Source organism: Marmota flaviventris, chromosome 1, assembly GCF_047511675.1.
Source record: "Marmota flaviventris isolate mMarFla1 chromosome 1, mMarFla1.hap1, whole genome shotgun sequence".
Taxonomy (NCBI): domain Eukaryota; kingdom Metazoa; phylum Chordata; class Mammalia; order Rodentia; family Sciuridae; genus Marmota; species Marmota flaviventris.
Genome location: NC_092498.1, coordinates 219,898,105 through 219,913,402, shown reverse-complemented (window position 1 = coordinate 219,913,402; position 15,298 = coordinate 219,898,105). Strand labels below are relative to the sequence as shown.

Below are 15,298 nucleotides of genomic sequence, written 5' to 3'. Positions count from 1 at the left end.
TGTGCCAGCTGTACCCACCCAGCTCAGCTTGGAATCCGGGCTTCCCTCTGTCCATCCCATGCTTTTCTCCCACCCCCTCGTTTTTATCCCTTCAGCCAGAGGGGCAGGTGGGAGGAGGGGTGAGGCGCTGCCTCATGCCCTCCTGCATCCTTCCCCAAGCTTCCCACACCTGTATGTCTGCGCTGGTCTGAGTGGGTGAGGGTGCCCACTTTCATCCCCCCCCCCCTTTTTTTTTTCTTTTTTTGTGGCTGCTGCTATTTGTTGCTGCCCATGTTTTTGGTTCATCAGCTGCTTTTGGACTAGCCACGTGAGCAGACCTGCCAGTTCAAGGTCTGTGCAGTGGCTCCATGTCACACGTCCCCTCACGCACCATCTGCCTGAGGTCAGGCGGAGGCAACCCCTTAGAGCCAAGCGGCTCTAGCCCGCAGCATGTGCCCGCCATGCTGGAGAATAGTTTGCCATTTGAACCTCCATCCTCCTCTTATCCATGGTTAAGGAACGTGTTGCTCATTTGGTGATTAAGCTGTTAAGTCTTAATTTAACGTAGACATATGTGCTTAGCGATGTACTTAAGTGTTTCGTAGTAAAGTACAGTAATGTTAAGTAAGCTGTTTTCCTTTTCTCTCTGTGAATTGTTTGTGATTAACGATATCTCTTTAGATTTCTCTTCTCCAGGTGCTAAATTATATCACACAGGTACAGGCCCGTCCCGCAGTCAGAGGAGGGAGCGGCTTTGCTCCAGTGGGGTGTAAACGAAGTTTCAGTGTGTTTCTGTCCCGCTGCCGCCTCTTGACAGACAGATCGTTCCTAGAAAGCCTGCTCTGGGCTCCCTACCCACGGCCCACCGCCTCTTGTACTGTACACGGACCGAGCCAGCCCTGTGGCTTCAGACACTCCTGATGTTTGAGAAAATGTCAACTTTCTAATATGTCGTTCTTCACCTATGTTGTGTTCCAAATATTGCCTCTGATCTTGTGAACCTCCAGTGCTTGGGAATCTGAGGGCTGCTCTTGGGTGCTCCTGGTCCCAATGCAGCTGTGCAGAGCTGTCCGCCTGCTCTGACTGTGCTTGTCTGATCAGGATTGGAAGTAGCTAGGGTCGCTGAGCCCAGCTGGTGGGAGGCAACAGGGGCTGACATTGAGGAAGCTTCTGGCAGGCATGGGACCCATGTTTCCTGCTTCACTCAGCCATCAGGCTTGGGAATTGTCCCTGGGTTGCCAGATTATCAGAGGGCAGGTTAGCAGGTCCTCCCAGACAGCAAGTCCCTGTCTTCTTGGCTTTGCTGAATCTTTTTAAGAACTAGTCTGCCTCCCTTCCAGTCTCCCTTCTCCCTGTTCCTTGTCTCGGTTTACTTAAAATAGTGGACATGTATGTCCCGGTATGCGAGACCGTCCCTGTGTTCCCAACACACCATCTCCTGGTGTGAAAATTCCTGCTGCTGCGCAATGGTCCCCACTTGGCCCTCCCCGTGTTCCTGACTTCTGGCCTCACACTCGCTCCAGCCTGCTGCATCCGCTCACCTCACACTCCCTTTGTTCTTGGGTTTTTTTCCTTTCCAACCTGTGCTCCCTTCTGTGTGCTTTGCCCTCATGGTTTCACTTTCTCTCCTCTCCTCTCCTGTTGTGTCCTGACCCCTGCAGGTGCGTGCGGGTGTGCAGTCATGCTCAGATGCACGTGTGCACACATAGGGCAAATCAGAAGACTCCCGAACCTGGTTCCTTTGCTGTGGTCTTTTTCACCTCCAATTCCTGAGCTGCCGTTTCTTCCCCATTTCCCTCCTCTTCCTACCCACAGTTTTTGCTTAGAACTTCTCTACCTAGTGCTCCAGCACCACAGTCCATAAGCTTGAGAAGCCCTGTCCACAGTTGCTCCTTACCAGGGCCCCTTGCCTGCTCAAACCCTGTGTCCCTTCTCCACCAGCTCGTGCCTCTCTCCTGGTGCACAGTGCTGCCTGTATCACGCTGTCCCTCTGCCATTCAATGCTCTGTAGCAGCCCTGTGACCCTGGCGTAGATGACAGCCCCTATCAACCTGGTTCTTGGCTTTCCCTTGTCCATCTTTGTTCTTCTGAGGTCTTTGGGTAGCAGTTTGCTGCTCACTTCTCAGTGCCCAAGTACCAGGCCATCGGGAGGTAGTAGTGTTCATCAGGCCGCCTTGGAGGCCAGTGTGCTCTGCGGTCTCATTCTACTCAGACCAGACAGGAGACTCTGGTCACTCCTACCCATAGAAGAGGAGACACACTCTATTAGCTGGGTGGCTGTGCTCACCCCAGACCAACCAAACTTCGTTTATACTGCCACTTTCTTGTGTTTGGGAAATGCTAAATTGTTTTTTTTTGTTTTTTTTTTTCCTTTAAAATTTTCTTTTTTGATTACATGGTGCCTCTTGCTCTTGCTGCTGACAGCAGAATTTGACCTGCTGGAACCCGTTGTGGCCTGTATCTTTGTGTATTACCTATTTATTTACCTGTATACATATATGCATATAAACATACATATGTTACCTCTGGTAGGACTCCTTGGGCTTACCCAACAGTGTTGGATAAGCTTAGTGAGGCACTCACTGTGGTAGATTCTGTACTTTGTTTAACGCTTTAGAACGATATATGGCTGCTGTCAGCACTAGCTGCAAAGCAAATTGCAAGCCAAGGGGGAGAATCCTGGGTTTCAGAAAAGCAAAAATGCACCCATGCGCACACCCCTGACTGAGGTGGGTTCCTGGTGAGGTCTCCCCTCTCGCAGGGGCAGCTCACAGTCGTCTTCATGGACGAGAGCCAGGACAGTGGCCCAGGCCTTGGACGACAGGGGTCTGTTTGCCTCACTGGCTGAGGCTCTCTGAGATGTGCCTCTCCTCCCCAGAGTGTGCCTGACACAGAGCCCGCGTCTACTCAGCCCGCCCAGTGTCGGGTAGAGACCTCAGTCAGCTGGTGCAGAGTGCAGACGTCGCTGTCTGTCCACTCTGTTGGGTCGATGGCTCCCTTGGGAGCCGTGGCCCTTGGCTGTACCTTCTCTACACGGGGCTTAGCTGAAACCCTGGGCCGATCCCTTGGTCCCTCCCTAATACTGTTCATCATCCTGTTTTGTGTCACAACACCCTGCTACCTTGATTCACTCTTCGTCGTTGGCTAGGTTTTGGATTTATTACTTTCGAGGACGAACAATCAGTGGACCAGGCTGTCAACATGCATTTTCACGACATCATGGGCAAAAAAGTGTGTAGTTGTAGTTTTATTTTACCTTAAGACCAAACCAAGTCTTAGGCAACTGAGGGATTTCACTGGAAAGGAAAATTCCTTAGTAGAAAAGAGGATCGGACAAGTTCATCTGGGATTGCTGACTGTGAAGTTGGACCTGGTTCTACCATGGAGCCTCATGCTTCCTGAGCAGGGTGGCCATCTGGCTTCGCTCCTGGAGCCCCTTCCCTGGGCGGCCTGGGTGGTACTGGGGATGGGAGCGCCCTGATGTGTTTGGGCTGGCCTCCAGTGAGATCGCAGTGTTGCCTCAGGCTTGGTTTCAGCGACCACTCCTTCAGATGTCTGCCCCAGCCCCCTTTGTGTAATGCTGACCTGTAATGTGATGAGCAAGGGCCTCTGAGATCCGAGGTTCCACTTAAAACTGAAAGAAACACGAAAACATCATGAAGGATTGGTTTTTTAAATTGGGTCACTTACTGTGAAACTCCGGGACCAGCCACATGCTCTCGATAGTACTTATTTAACCACCGTGCAGTCAAGTGACCTCTGGTTGTTTCATCTTCATACTGTGTTGCTGCCACAGCCGAGCAGGGACAGGACACAGGGCCCCCAGCATTCTATTGCACAGCCAGTCCTCATTGGGTGGTGTCAGAGTGGCCTCTCACCGTGGTTAACCAGGACCTTTAGCGCTTTCTGAGAATATCTGGTAGGAGGACTCCTGTGACATGGAGTGGGCTTCTCAGGGTTCACAAAGGCTCAGGGGCCTGCATCTTTACAGGATCGTCTTGGTGCTTGGAACGCCTACTCCTTGTGATGCCAGGCCTCCTGGCCTGTGGTTCTGATGTGGCCTTTCATGCTGCATAACTCCTACTCTCTCAGATTCTGTCCCCAGGTGAGACCACAGTCACCTCTGGGGGTTTCTGCCCTGCCTGCTCTGAAGTCTCCCTTCCAGAGCCTTGGTTAGCAGCAGAGGAGTGAGTGGTTGTTTTTGTGTTCCCAGTGGCTTAGCTTTGGTTGCAGACTTCATGGATTCCATTTGGACCTAACTAAAGAAGGAGACAAACCTTGTTCTGACATTTCTTGCAGCTTTTAGTTTAAAATTGGCATGCAGGTTGCAAGGGGCATGACTGCTGTGAAAAGTTTTAAAGGATTCTGCGTGCAGTGTATTAAGGTCCTGTGACATTGAGAATTTGGAGAAAGTATGGCCTTGATATGTAGGGCAGGAAGGGCAGCTCAGTACATGTCCCTGTTCTGTCCTCAGGCACCTCCCCTGGGTTCCCCCCAGCCCTGTATGACTTGGCTGCGGTGACCTTGGTGGTACTCATTTTACAAGCTAGATGGATGCACAGGAGTCCAGGTTGCCGTCTCTGACCTTCACTGGTCACCATTGAACCCTTGGTGGGGCTTTCCATTTGTAAAGGGTTTGGGATGCACAAGGTAATTAAAGCCCAAGTGCCAGGTGACAGCATCCCTTGTTCTGATAGGAAAGGGTAAAGGAGTTTTTTGAATGACAAGGACTGCTTTGCTCTGTAGCAGGAATCAAATTCCCATAAGGAGCGCTTGTGAAGACTCATTAACTTGAGTCTTTTGAAGCGGCCGGGTGGCCCTGTCATCGCCTTGCCTTGAGCTAACAGGATCTGTTCCCATCACACAGAGCGTCCTTGGGGCGGTGGGCAGGTGGGGGGACTTTGTGCCTCTGCTGCGCTTCCTGTTTGTTATCTCTGAAGGAATTCTGAAGGCATAATGCTTATCCCTCCAGACTGAAACCCTCAAGGTGGACTCATTGTTTCTTCATTATTATTAAAATTTATCATAAAAATAAGAAAGATTTGGGATCCTGAGAGCTGAGGCAGCCCTGGAATCCGGGGGGGGGGGGAGGTGTTTTTGCTATTGTCGGTCTGCCCATATTTTAAAAGATGCATGAAGCAGGTCAGCCCCTGTGCTCAGAAAAACTAGGTCACGCACAGTTAGCTCATGCTGTTCTAGCCCCTTGTCCTTGTTTCGGAGGCTGTGGCTCCAGCCAGTTCTGGGGAGAGGTCTGGGTTGCTGCCTAACACAGTATGAAGATTGCTTACTGATTCAAATGTCCATTTTATTGCATGTTTGTTTACTTTTTTTGTTAGATGTAATGTAAGATTCTCTTATCACATCCATTCCCTCTGACATTCCTTTGAGTTAATTGAGATTCTTTAAGCATTAGCCTGGGGAAGGTAAGTCTTTATCTTCCATTAGACATTTTAAATAAAAATTTAAGTCAAAACCAATTGTGTTTCTCAGGTATGCGCTAAAGTTGCAATGGGGTGGGCTCTAAGAGGCCCTCGTGGCCAGTTGGGCCCATGACAGGGCTGGGCATGTGCTGGTCCCTTATTGTCCTGTCGAGGGAGGCGCTACTGTCTTAGCTGGAGTGAGATACCTCTGCGTACACAGATCTCCTGAGGGTTCCTGGCTCCTTCTGCTGTTCATAGCGGGTGGGGCACAGGCTGTCTTTACAGTTGTATCTGTTGTACCTGAGAAACATTTTTTTAAACAAAAAAAAAAAATTAAAAAGGAAAAAAAATTAAGAAAAAAAGTACTGGCCTAAATAAGGTTTATAGTTAAGTACTTAGTCTTAAGTCGTAAGATGCTAAGTGTAGTTGTAAGTTACTGAGGGTGTGTCTGAAGGGAAGGGGCGCTGGGCTGTAGCTTCTCCCTAAACCACAGCTTGGTTTGTTTAGGTGGAAGTTAAACGGGCCGAGCCTCGGGACAGCAAAAGCCAAGCGCCCGGACAGCCAGGTGCCAGCCAGTGGGGGAGCCGTGTCGTGCCCAATGCCGCGAACGGCTGGGCAGGCCAGCCCCCGCCCACGTGGCAACAAGGATACGGCCCACAAGGTAAGGCTCTGAGGGCCCTGGAGGGACCAGACCTGGGCTCAAGGATCAACTGGCTACTGTTATGTTGCTTGGAGGGCTATGGGTCCCCTGGGCCTTGGCTTCAGGCAACTACCTGATGGGCAGAGCTGTGGGACGAGAGCAGCATTGCTCTCTGGGCACTGGCAGGCCTTGCCAAAGTGGGAGAGCTCCCCCTGCCCCACTGTGTCAGTGCCACATGTTCTGAGCAGCTGTTTCAGAAGCCCTGCCGAGGTGCAGGCATAGGTATAGTCACCGTCCAGAGGGCACAAAAGGCTCTGCCATCTTCCTAACCCTCGGTGGTGTGGTTGAGTGTGGCTTAGGTGCTGCTTGCAGTTTGGGCAAGTGGGTCTTCCTTCCTTGGAGTATCTGTTTTGAGATTCCTTGTCTTGTTGCCCATGTGCAAGGGTGTAGGAAGGGCTGTGGTGGATCTGAGTGGGCAGTCAGAGGGTCAGAAGTGGCCTACTTGGTGTGAAGAGTTCTCTGCTGCCTGCAATATGGCAGTTGGGCAGCACTTCCAGGGGCACCATGAAAACCTGCCAGACTTGGGTCTGTGCATTTGCTCTCACCTCCGCCAAGCTGTGTGCCCTCCACTTCACGGCCCACCAGTAGCTGGTGCTGCCGATAGTTTACAGGAGGTGTTGAGCAAGTGAGCTTACACATGCCTGCCTGGGGGACTTTGTTCTCTGAGCCATGGTATCAGGATTCTCTGTGGTCTCCTCCACACCTTGAGCCTGAGGGTTTCTTTGAGAATTCTCCCTGTTGGAAATGAGATGGAATAGGCACACCTTTCTTTTTCTTTCTTTCTTTTCTCTTTGTGTGTGTGTGTGTGTGTGTGTGAGTGTGTGAGTGAGGGAGAGAGAGAGAGGGAGAGAGAGAGACACATGTGTGGTACTGGGGATGGAACCCAGGCCTTGGGTGTGCTCTACCACTGAGCCCCAGCCTCAGCCAGGGAAACCATTTTTTTTATGCCCAGGCATGCAGACTGCCATGGGGACTGTCCCTGTGTTCCTCAAGGCTCAGAGGCCATGGAGGCATGTACCCAGTCAGGAGACTACCACCAGGTGGTAGGGTGCCAGTGGAGAGGCACTTGGGAGGCATACTGATCAGGGGGCTGTGTTGAAGACCCAGGAGGAAGGCTTCACCTGGTGCCACCCATGTCCCTGGGCTCTGAGCCTCAGGTGGGGCCGGGGGTCAGCCCCAGTTGGTGGCGCTTACTCGTGGCAACTACTTGGCATCAAAATACTGGGAGGACTCGGCACCAACCCTTCTCTTCTGTTTTCTCATCTAGGAATGTGGGTGCCAGCAGGACAGGCAATTGGTGAGTCCTTGTTTTTAGAGAAAGGGAAAGAGCAGAATCCGAAATCCTAGGCCGACTCTCAGAGCTCACGTCTGGTCTTGTCTATGGCCGGTAAAGCCGTTGTCAGTGTCTCTCTGGCCCTTGAGATCATTTCTTTTACTTCCTCTCCTGGTGAGGAAGAAGGGGAGGGGCCCGATACAGGCCCTGGCAGGCCTGGGTCTGGGCTGTGGCCAGGGGTTTGTGTCTGACACTCTTTGCCCTTCACCCTGCGTTGTGTGTTCCAGGTGGCTACGGACCACCCCCTGCGGGAAGAGGAGCCCCCCCACCGCCCCCGCCGTTCACCTCCTACATCGTGTCCACCCCTCCTGGCGGCTTCCCCCCTCCTCAGGGCTTCCCACAAGGTTATGGTGCCCCACCACAGTTCAGTAAGTTTTGGCTGGGCCCCCTCGGGAGGGCTCCTCTCCCATCAGAGCTGGCGCTGGAGCTGACTAGGCCTGTGCTTCATGTGGACATTGGCCATGACACTTGCCCCCGTCCCTGTTTGGGTGTGAAGCACAGAGACTGCACAGGTGGCTTCTAATTGCCTTGAACCCACTCCTGGCACTGACGGAGCTCAGGTTCATGCAGAAACTGAGCCTTGCACCTTGCACCCTTGCTCTCATTCTTCATTTCTCAGGAGGTGAGGTGTCTGGACTTCTTCCATTCTTCTTTATTTAGAAGTGAGGGAAGCTGGGCACAGTGACACACTCCTGTAATCCCAGCAACTCAGGAAGCTGAAGCAAGAGGATTGTGAGTTCAAAGCTAGCCTCAGCAATTTATCCAGACTCTGCCTTAAAAAAATTTTTAAAAAGGCTGGGCTGTGGCTGAGTGGTAAAGCATCCCTGGGTTCATACACCTGTTTTTTTTTTTTTTAAAAAACAAAAAAACAGTAGTGAGGTGTATTTGAGGTATAAAACTTTAGTTCGTTCTTTTTTTTTTTTTAATTTTTTTTTTTTGTTTGTTTGTTTTAGGTGGACACAATATATTTATTTATTTTTATGTGGTGCTGAGGATCGAACCCAGTGCCTCTCGCATGACAGGCCAGCGCGCTACCACTTGAGCCACATCTCCATCCCCAAACTTTAGTTCTTAATTGATTTTCCATATACTTGGCTTTTTAAATCAAAGATGTAGGTGTAAAATCAGTTACCATGCCTAGAATGTTAGAGCACTTTGCTCATGTTCTCTAGGTATGGGGACTTGGCACCTTCCAAAGAAGGGCACTCAGGCCCCCTAGACAACTGGATTTTCTAGCACCTATTTCTCAGATTACGTCACCTTATCTGACCCTGTCATCCAGCATGAATGTTCTATAATCTGATTTTTGTGTTGTCCTTTATACGGTGTGTTACATACTTGGGATATATTACAGTTTGGACCAGTCACATCTTGTGGGGAATCAGAGGCCACATGTGGCCAGGTCCCAGGTTGGATAGTTCAATGTTACAGTTTAGCCGTTGGAAAAAGATTTGTCAATTCTTGATATAGAGTATTCTAACTTATTTTTAATGACAGGAATTGGGTAGTCTAAACTGGGCATGGTAGCACATTCCTGTAATCCCAGTGGCTTGGGAAGCTCAGGCAGGAGGATCTCAAGTTCAAGGCCAGTCTCAGCAAATTAGCGAGACCCTGCACAACTTAGTGAGGGTTTGTCTCAACATAAAAAGGGCTGGGGAGGGCTGGGGATATAGCTCAGTTGGTAGAGTTCTTGCCTTGTATGCACAAGGCCCTGGGTTCAATCCTCAGCACCACAAAAAAAAAAAAAAAAAAGAAAAGAAGGAACAAAAGGCTAGGGCTGTGGCTCAGTGGTTGAACACCTCTGCGTTCAATTCCTGGTACCAAGAAATTAAAAAAAGGGAAGTATTGGGTGGTCTGAAGCCCAGCATCAGGGTGTGGGATGGTAGTCCTCTCTAGTACCCTTCCCCCTTTTTTTCTTGGTGCTCTGAGGGTTGGACCTAGGCCCTTGTCCATGTGAGGCAGGCACTATACCTACCACTGAGCCACATTTCCACCCCTTTGCTCTGTTCTGAAAACTTGCCATTGGCCCCTACCTTTGAGACAGCTCAGATGACTTACCTTCCCAAAGCTGTGTCCAGCTGTTTCTAAAGAAAGATCTGCAGTGGAATTCCTCGCTGCTTGGATTCCTGCCTAGTACTCTGTCCTGTGGCCACACCATTATCGCCTCGACAGTCATTGTTTCCTTAGGGTCATGTCCCAGGAGCAAGGATCCATAGTCCCTTCTGTAGGTTTTAGATGGAAATCCCATCTTGCAGCTCCTGTGGGGCTGGTCTGTGGGTCTCCATCCAGCTGACCCTGTGGCCTTACCCCGTGTCTTGTGCCTTGCTCTTCTCTGTCTGCAGGTTTTGGCTATGGGCCTCCACCTCCACCGCCGGATCAGTTTGCCCCTCCTGGGGTCCCTCCTCCTCCTGCCACTCCTGGGGCAGCTCCACTGGCCTTCCCACCACCTCCATCTCAGGCCGCCCCAGACATGAGCAAACCCCCAGCAGCCCAGCCAGACTTCCCCTACAGTCAGTATGGTGAGTGGTCAGCGCGTCCCCCCAGTCCTGTGCTGGTCTTCTTCCCTCCATGTGTTTGCCACCAGCACACTCTGGAGGAAGCAGCAGCAGGGCAGATCGCCAGTGTGCAGAGGCTGCTGGAAAACTGGTGGCAGCAACGGGGGCCTAGCGGAACTTAGGGGGGAACCTGTCAAGAAAGGTGGTGGTCCCACAGCAGGTGGCCAGAGCCTGTACTTTTGGCAACCAGAGGCTGTGACCGGGTCAGGGGGAGGTGCCTCCTGGGGTCACAGAAAGATGGTGTGGATGTTGTGATCATTGTCCGGGCTTGATGCTCTCCTGTGTCCTCGCTAGAGGTCATTAGTCAGGGCTATCCAGGCCCTCTGCCCCATGATTATTTGTTTCTGCTGTGTCATTAGGTACCCTGCAGGCCAGACCCCATTCCAGGAGCAGGCTTGAGTCAATAGCAAGCCCTGGCTTAGACAGAGGCATTGTGGTGGACTCCACGGCTTGTCACTCCTGTGGGTGGCTTCAGGGGAGGACACTGGGTCAAGACAGGACTTGGTCTGTGCTTTTCTCACTCTCACCCTGCATGAGCTCAGTGCCAAGACCAGCCTTGTTTGGTACCGTGACCCCCGTGGAGGGAGCTCTGCTCATCATTGGCTCCTCAAGGGACATTTGCACAGTTGGATCCCAAGAATGTGGGCCTCCCTGTCCCAAGGTGTCTAAGCTCATGTCCTGAGGAAGGCAGGCCCTGGCTTCCAGGGCACCTGAAAAGGTGCTCTCTCAGCCTGGACTGAGCCAGAGCCGTCTGAGGCACTGGCCCATCTTGAATGACTCTGGAGGGCCCAGGCCCTGGCTGCATTCACCCCCCCACCCCCGCCAGCGCTGGTTCTTGGCCCACCACAAGGCCCTGATGTGTCAAAGCTGCAGGGGGAGCACGAAGCGCCCGCGGGGTGTGCAAGTGTGCGTGTCTGCCGCTCACTCCTTGCCTGGCCGCAGTGGGTTAGTCACCCTGGTCTCGTCTCTCGCCAGGCCTGGGTACCTATTCTCGAGACCCGTCGGGCTTCGGGCCCATTCTTTGTTTACACTCTTATGGTCAGGCTGAGCAGTGATGTGGCCTAGGTAGGTGCCGCCTCTTTCTACACGGTCCTCCCACCTGCCTGCACCTGGGAAGCAGACATGGCTTCCTTTGCCATCCTGGGCGGGGGTGGATACTTGGAGGTGCCCTCTGGGACGGTCCCCTTGCCAGTTTGAGGATCTCAACTGACCACAGCTGGCCCCAGGAGCACCCAGAGCCAGAGGGCCCACCTGTGTCCATGTGCACCCCTGTTTGGGAACCCAGAGGGCCTGGATGGGTCTTCAAAGTTTGTGGTGGGGTGGGCAGGCGCAGGGCCCATCTCTGTCCACTTGAGGATGGTGTGTATCCCTTTTCCCAGAAGAACCTCCTACACCCCTGAGGCCAGTAGTGTAGGTGTGTCTGGCTTTTGTTGAGGCTTAAACACTGCCAAGTTAGTCTGTAGCTTGGAGCTCCTGGCCGCCCTGAAGGGAGGACTGTGTGGGCATGGGATGTGGGGACAGCCTCACAGGTGTGGTGAGGGTTACCATGAGGGAGGTGAGGGCTATGCTCTGCACCATAGGCCTATCCTGTGTAAGCAAATTGTAGTAGTCCTGGGTCTCCAGGTGTGTCCCAAACCAGTTAGACACACACCTGCCCCCTGACTTCCAGGTATGTGGGGATGGGGCCAAGGTAGAAATGGGGCGGATCACCAGACCCACAAAGGATCTGAAAGCTGCTTTTCTCTCTTGTGTGGGTCCTGCTCACGTGGTCTTGAAAGATAAAAATTCCCAGGTTTTGGGTCCCTGCCGGGGTGGCCCCACCTGGGTCAAGTCCCCACTGGTGCCCCCACCCTCTGGGACCCGTGGGCTCCAAGGCCCAGACATCATCACCCTTCCTCAGAAAATGGAGCAGAGTTGCTCAGAAGCAGAGCAAGCAGGCTGGGCTGTGCATCTTGAGCTGACACCCTCTCTCCCCCAGCAGGTTACGGGCAGGACTTGAGCGGCTTTGGACAGGGCTTCTCCGACCCCAGCCAGCAGCCCCCTTCCTACGGGGGCCCCTCAGTGCCAGGGTCAGGGGGCCCCCCCGCCGGTGGCAGTGGCTTTGGACGAGGTCAGAACCACAACGTGCAAGGATTCCACCCCTACCGACGCTAACCGCAGCGCCACACAACCCGCCCCGGCCGAGACCAGGATTGGAGACTCGTGGACTGTGACAATCACAACCTGGGGGGGAGGGGGGAGGGCAGAGGCTTCGGAGCTGGCTGTGGGTGACTGGACTGAAGTTTTTAAATATATTTCTTTCTCTGACCCATCAGCACAATAAAAAAAAAGTCACTGGTTCAACAACAGGGTTTAAAAAAATGTCTTCAGCTTTAATTAAAAACTTCAGGTTTCTTTTTCTTCTTCATTTTTTTTTTTTTTTTTCGAAATTATTTTCCTGAGCCTTTTGTTTTACCGTATATTGTAAACTTTTATGTTAAAGAAAAAATATACATTTACAAATTGTGAGATTTTTAAGAGAAAATTTTCTACGATGTATACTGGCTTATTTTTTAATTTAAAAACAGGGTTCGGTCGGCACTGGTGGGAGGGGGGGTGTTTTTAGGTCCCCTCGATCCTGGCTTGGGGGTTGGGACTTGTTGGTCCAGAAACTCTGGGAGCTAAAGAAATCTACTGAGTGTGTTTTGTTTTTTGTTTACTCCTTGCTTTTGTCGGCCGGCCTGCCTGGTAGCATCTGCAGTGCGCTGTGGAGGTGGGTCACTCTTGGCTGGCCGCGTGGCAGCACTGACTTCCGCAGCCTGGACCCTGTGCAGCAGGCAGGGTCTTGCTGGAAGCCCACCTCCTTGGCATATGGCTTTAGGGCGTTTCCCACTGACCAGTTTGACCCTGGTTTGAATAAAGAGAAGTGCGTTTGGATTAGAAACCCAGGTCGTGTGCTTTCTTTCTCCATCGCCTGCGCCTCCTTCCCCGTCTGGGAAAGATCTGGAGCCCAGACGAGCCCTTGGCCTGGGCCCCAGCTTCCGGCCTCCTTGTGGACTTAGGGGCAGAGAGACCTGACACAGGGATCTATTATTCTGGTGTGGGCCTTGGGCCCTGTGGGTTCTGGCAGATGTGACTACAGATGTCCCTGGGCTGTGGGTTGTGAGGCACACACCAGGAGCCTGGGGCTGCAGTTAGGTCAGGAGCCATCTCCCTGCCTTGAGTTTTGTTGTATCCTGTCTCTGGCCATGGCAATTGACGTCCATTAGTTCTGGCTAAGGATGAGATTGCCTTTGGGGGCCTATGTAACAAGGCTAGCTGGGATATGATGGCCCATGCCTGTCATCCCAGTGACTCAGGAGACTGAAGCAGGAGGGTCGGAAGTTCAGAGCCAGCCTTGTCTCAGTAAAACAAAGGGCTGGGGATGTGGCTCAGTTGTACAGTGTCCCTGTGTTCAATCCCCGGTATCAGTGGGGAAAAAAATCCAAATACGCTGGGTACCGACAAAAATGACTGAGACTGCCAGAAGCCCTCATCCCCAACTCGGTTTTTGCGGGCAGGGAAAGCTCAGCTTGCCTTGGAGTAACCCTGAGCCCTCTAGGGCAGGTGCCCACTGAGCCAGCCCCTACATGAACCTGGGGACCAGCTCCTGAATGGCCCTCCGTCTACACCCCTTGTAATCACATGTGCGAGCGCCTTCCATTGAATTCCTGCAAAATTCAAGTCCCTTAGCAAGGAAATGATATGCAGAAAGTCAAGAGGTTTCAGGCAGGGTCATGGCTCAGTGGCAAAGCGCACGCAAGCCTAAGGCATTGGGTTCAATCCTCAGCACCACATAGAAATAAAGGCATTCTGTCCATCTACAACTGCAAAAAAAAAAAGTCAACAGGTTTCTACCCAGCCAAAAGAGCTCCACGGTGGCACAAAAAAAAAAAAAAAAACAAACCTGACAGTGCAGCTTCTGCTGTCCCCAGACAGGCCCTGTGCTCCCATGTAGTTGCATCCCCTGCCCCCACGGGCAGAGCTGCAGGCTCACCCAGCCAGGGCTCTGGAGGCTTGTGTAGGCGGAGAACCCAGCCACAGGCCTGGAGCCGGCACCTTCCTCCACACACGTGATGCTGTGGCTGAAGTTGGAGACTGCTGGACTCCCGGCTCCTTGCTTTGACTGTTGTAGGCAGTGCCTTCTGTCAAGCCCAACCTGTATCCTGACCTTTGCTGGGCTGCTGGCCACAAAAAACAGTACCAAGTGGACAGAGGGTCCAGCTTGCCCCAAGCTCAGGTGAAGGCAGGGAAACAGGCACCATGGAGTCAGATGGGGGAGACCAGCCTTTCATTTGAGCTATAGCCAGGTTGTTCCGACTGCCTGCCTCCGGCATTGTCATGGATGGATTCACACCTGCCATTTCCCTTGGCCTTTTGTTTTCCTCAGTTAATGCTTCCTCTCACATGGTTTTGACTGAGTGGATGCTCAGGGCTTACCACTGAGGTATATAGGTAGAGACATACACATACACATACGTGCTGTCATCCCAGCAACTTGGGAGGCTGATGCAGAAGGATCACAAGTTCAAGACAAGCCTGGGCAACTCAGCAAGACCCTGTCTCAAAAGTTTAAAAAATTTAGGGGATGTGTCTCACAGAGTGTCCGTGGATCAAGCCCCAGTACCCCCCGCACCTGCCCCATCCGTAAAATGCACACATAACACTTACCATCTTTGTGTGTGTGTGTGGTGCTAGAGATCAGACAGAGCCTCATGCTACACTTCCAGCCCATCACCTTAACTATGTTGGGGGCACAGTTCTGTTGCATTGACCACATTCCTGTCATTGTACACCTGTCACCACCACACCCCAGAATTTCTCATCTTCTCAAACTGAAACCTTCTTCATGAACACCAACTTCCCAGCACCTCCCCAGCCCTGTACCCACGGATCCACCTCCCATCTCAGAACTCTCCTGTCCTGGAGCCATACCCTGTGTCCTTTAGTCTCTGGTTCTCACAGAGCACAAGGTTCTCGAGGTCCATCCACGCTGCAGTGTGTCACCTCGCTTCTGCTCCTGGCCAAGTGACCCTCTAGGTGAGCATATCCCATGCTGTGTGTCCATCCATCCACTTACCGCTTACAGGAGCTTGGCTCTTTCCCACATCCAGGCTGTGGTGTGGTGTGCTGCTGTGAACAAGGGCGTATAAGTACCTGTTCAAATCTGATACTTCTGGGAATATACCCAGCCTCCAAAGGCACATTAACAAGCCAGGTCTGGTGGCCATACCTGTAATCTCAGCAACCCGGCAGGCTGAGGAAGGAGAATCACATTCAAGGCCAGGCTTAT

At 52.3% G+C, this 15,298-nt stretch overlaps 1 protein-coding gene and 1 long non-coding RNA gene across 13 annotated transcripts in view; one reads left to right on the top strand and one right to left on the bottom strand.

Annotated features, from left to right (window-relative positions):
* Dazap1 (DAZ associated protein 1) overlaps positions 1-12,910 on the top strand; it is a 26,883-nt gene extending 13,973 nt beyond the window's left edge. For 5 of the 11 annotated variants that reach the window (XM_027952667.2, XM_027952665.2, XM_071604571.1 and 2 more), the window contains exons 7-12: positions 3,128-3,210; positions 5,907-6,060; positions 7,367-7,396; positions 7,660-7,800; positions 9,775-9,951; positions 11,966-12,910. In XM_027952667.2, coding sequence (XP_027808468.1) covers positions 3,128-3,210; positions 5,907-6,060; positions 7,367-7,396; positions 7,660-7,800; positions 9,775-9,951; positions 11,966-12,141 — 761 coding nt within the window. In that variant the 3' untranslated portion in view covers positions 12,142-12,910. The other 6 variants (XM_027952668.2, XM_027952666.2, XM_071604568.1 and 3 more) reach the window with 3 other exon arrangements.
* Positions 12,670-15,298, bottom strand: LOC114105942 (uncharacterized). Of its 2 annotated transcripts, none has more exons than XR_003585116.3 (3): positions 15,239-15,298; positions 15,086-15,138; positions 12,670-12,873 (listed from the first exon to the last, which is right to left on the bottom strand). It is a non-coding gene; the product is annotated as an uncharacterized lncRNA (long non-coding RNA). The 2 variants fall into 2 exon arrangements; XR_003585115.3 differs by having other exon boundaries at positions 15,086-15,135.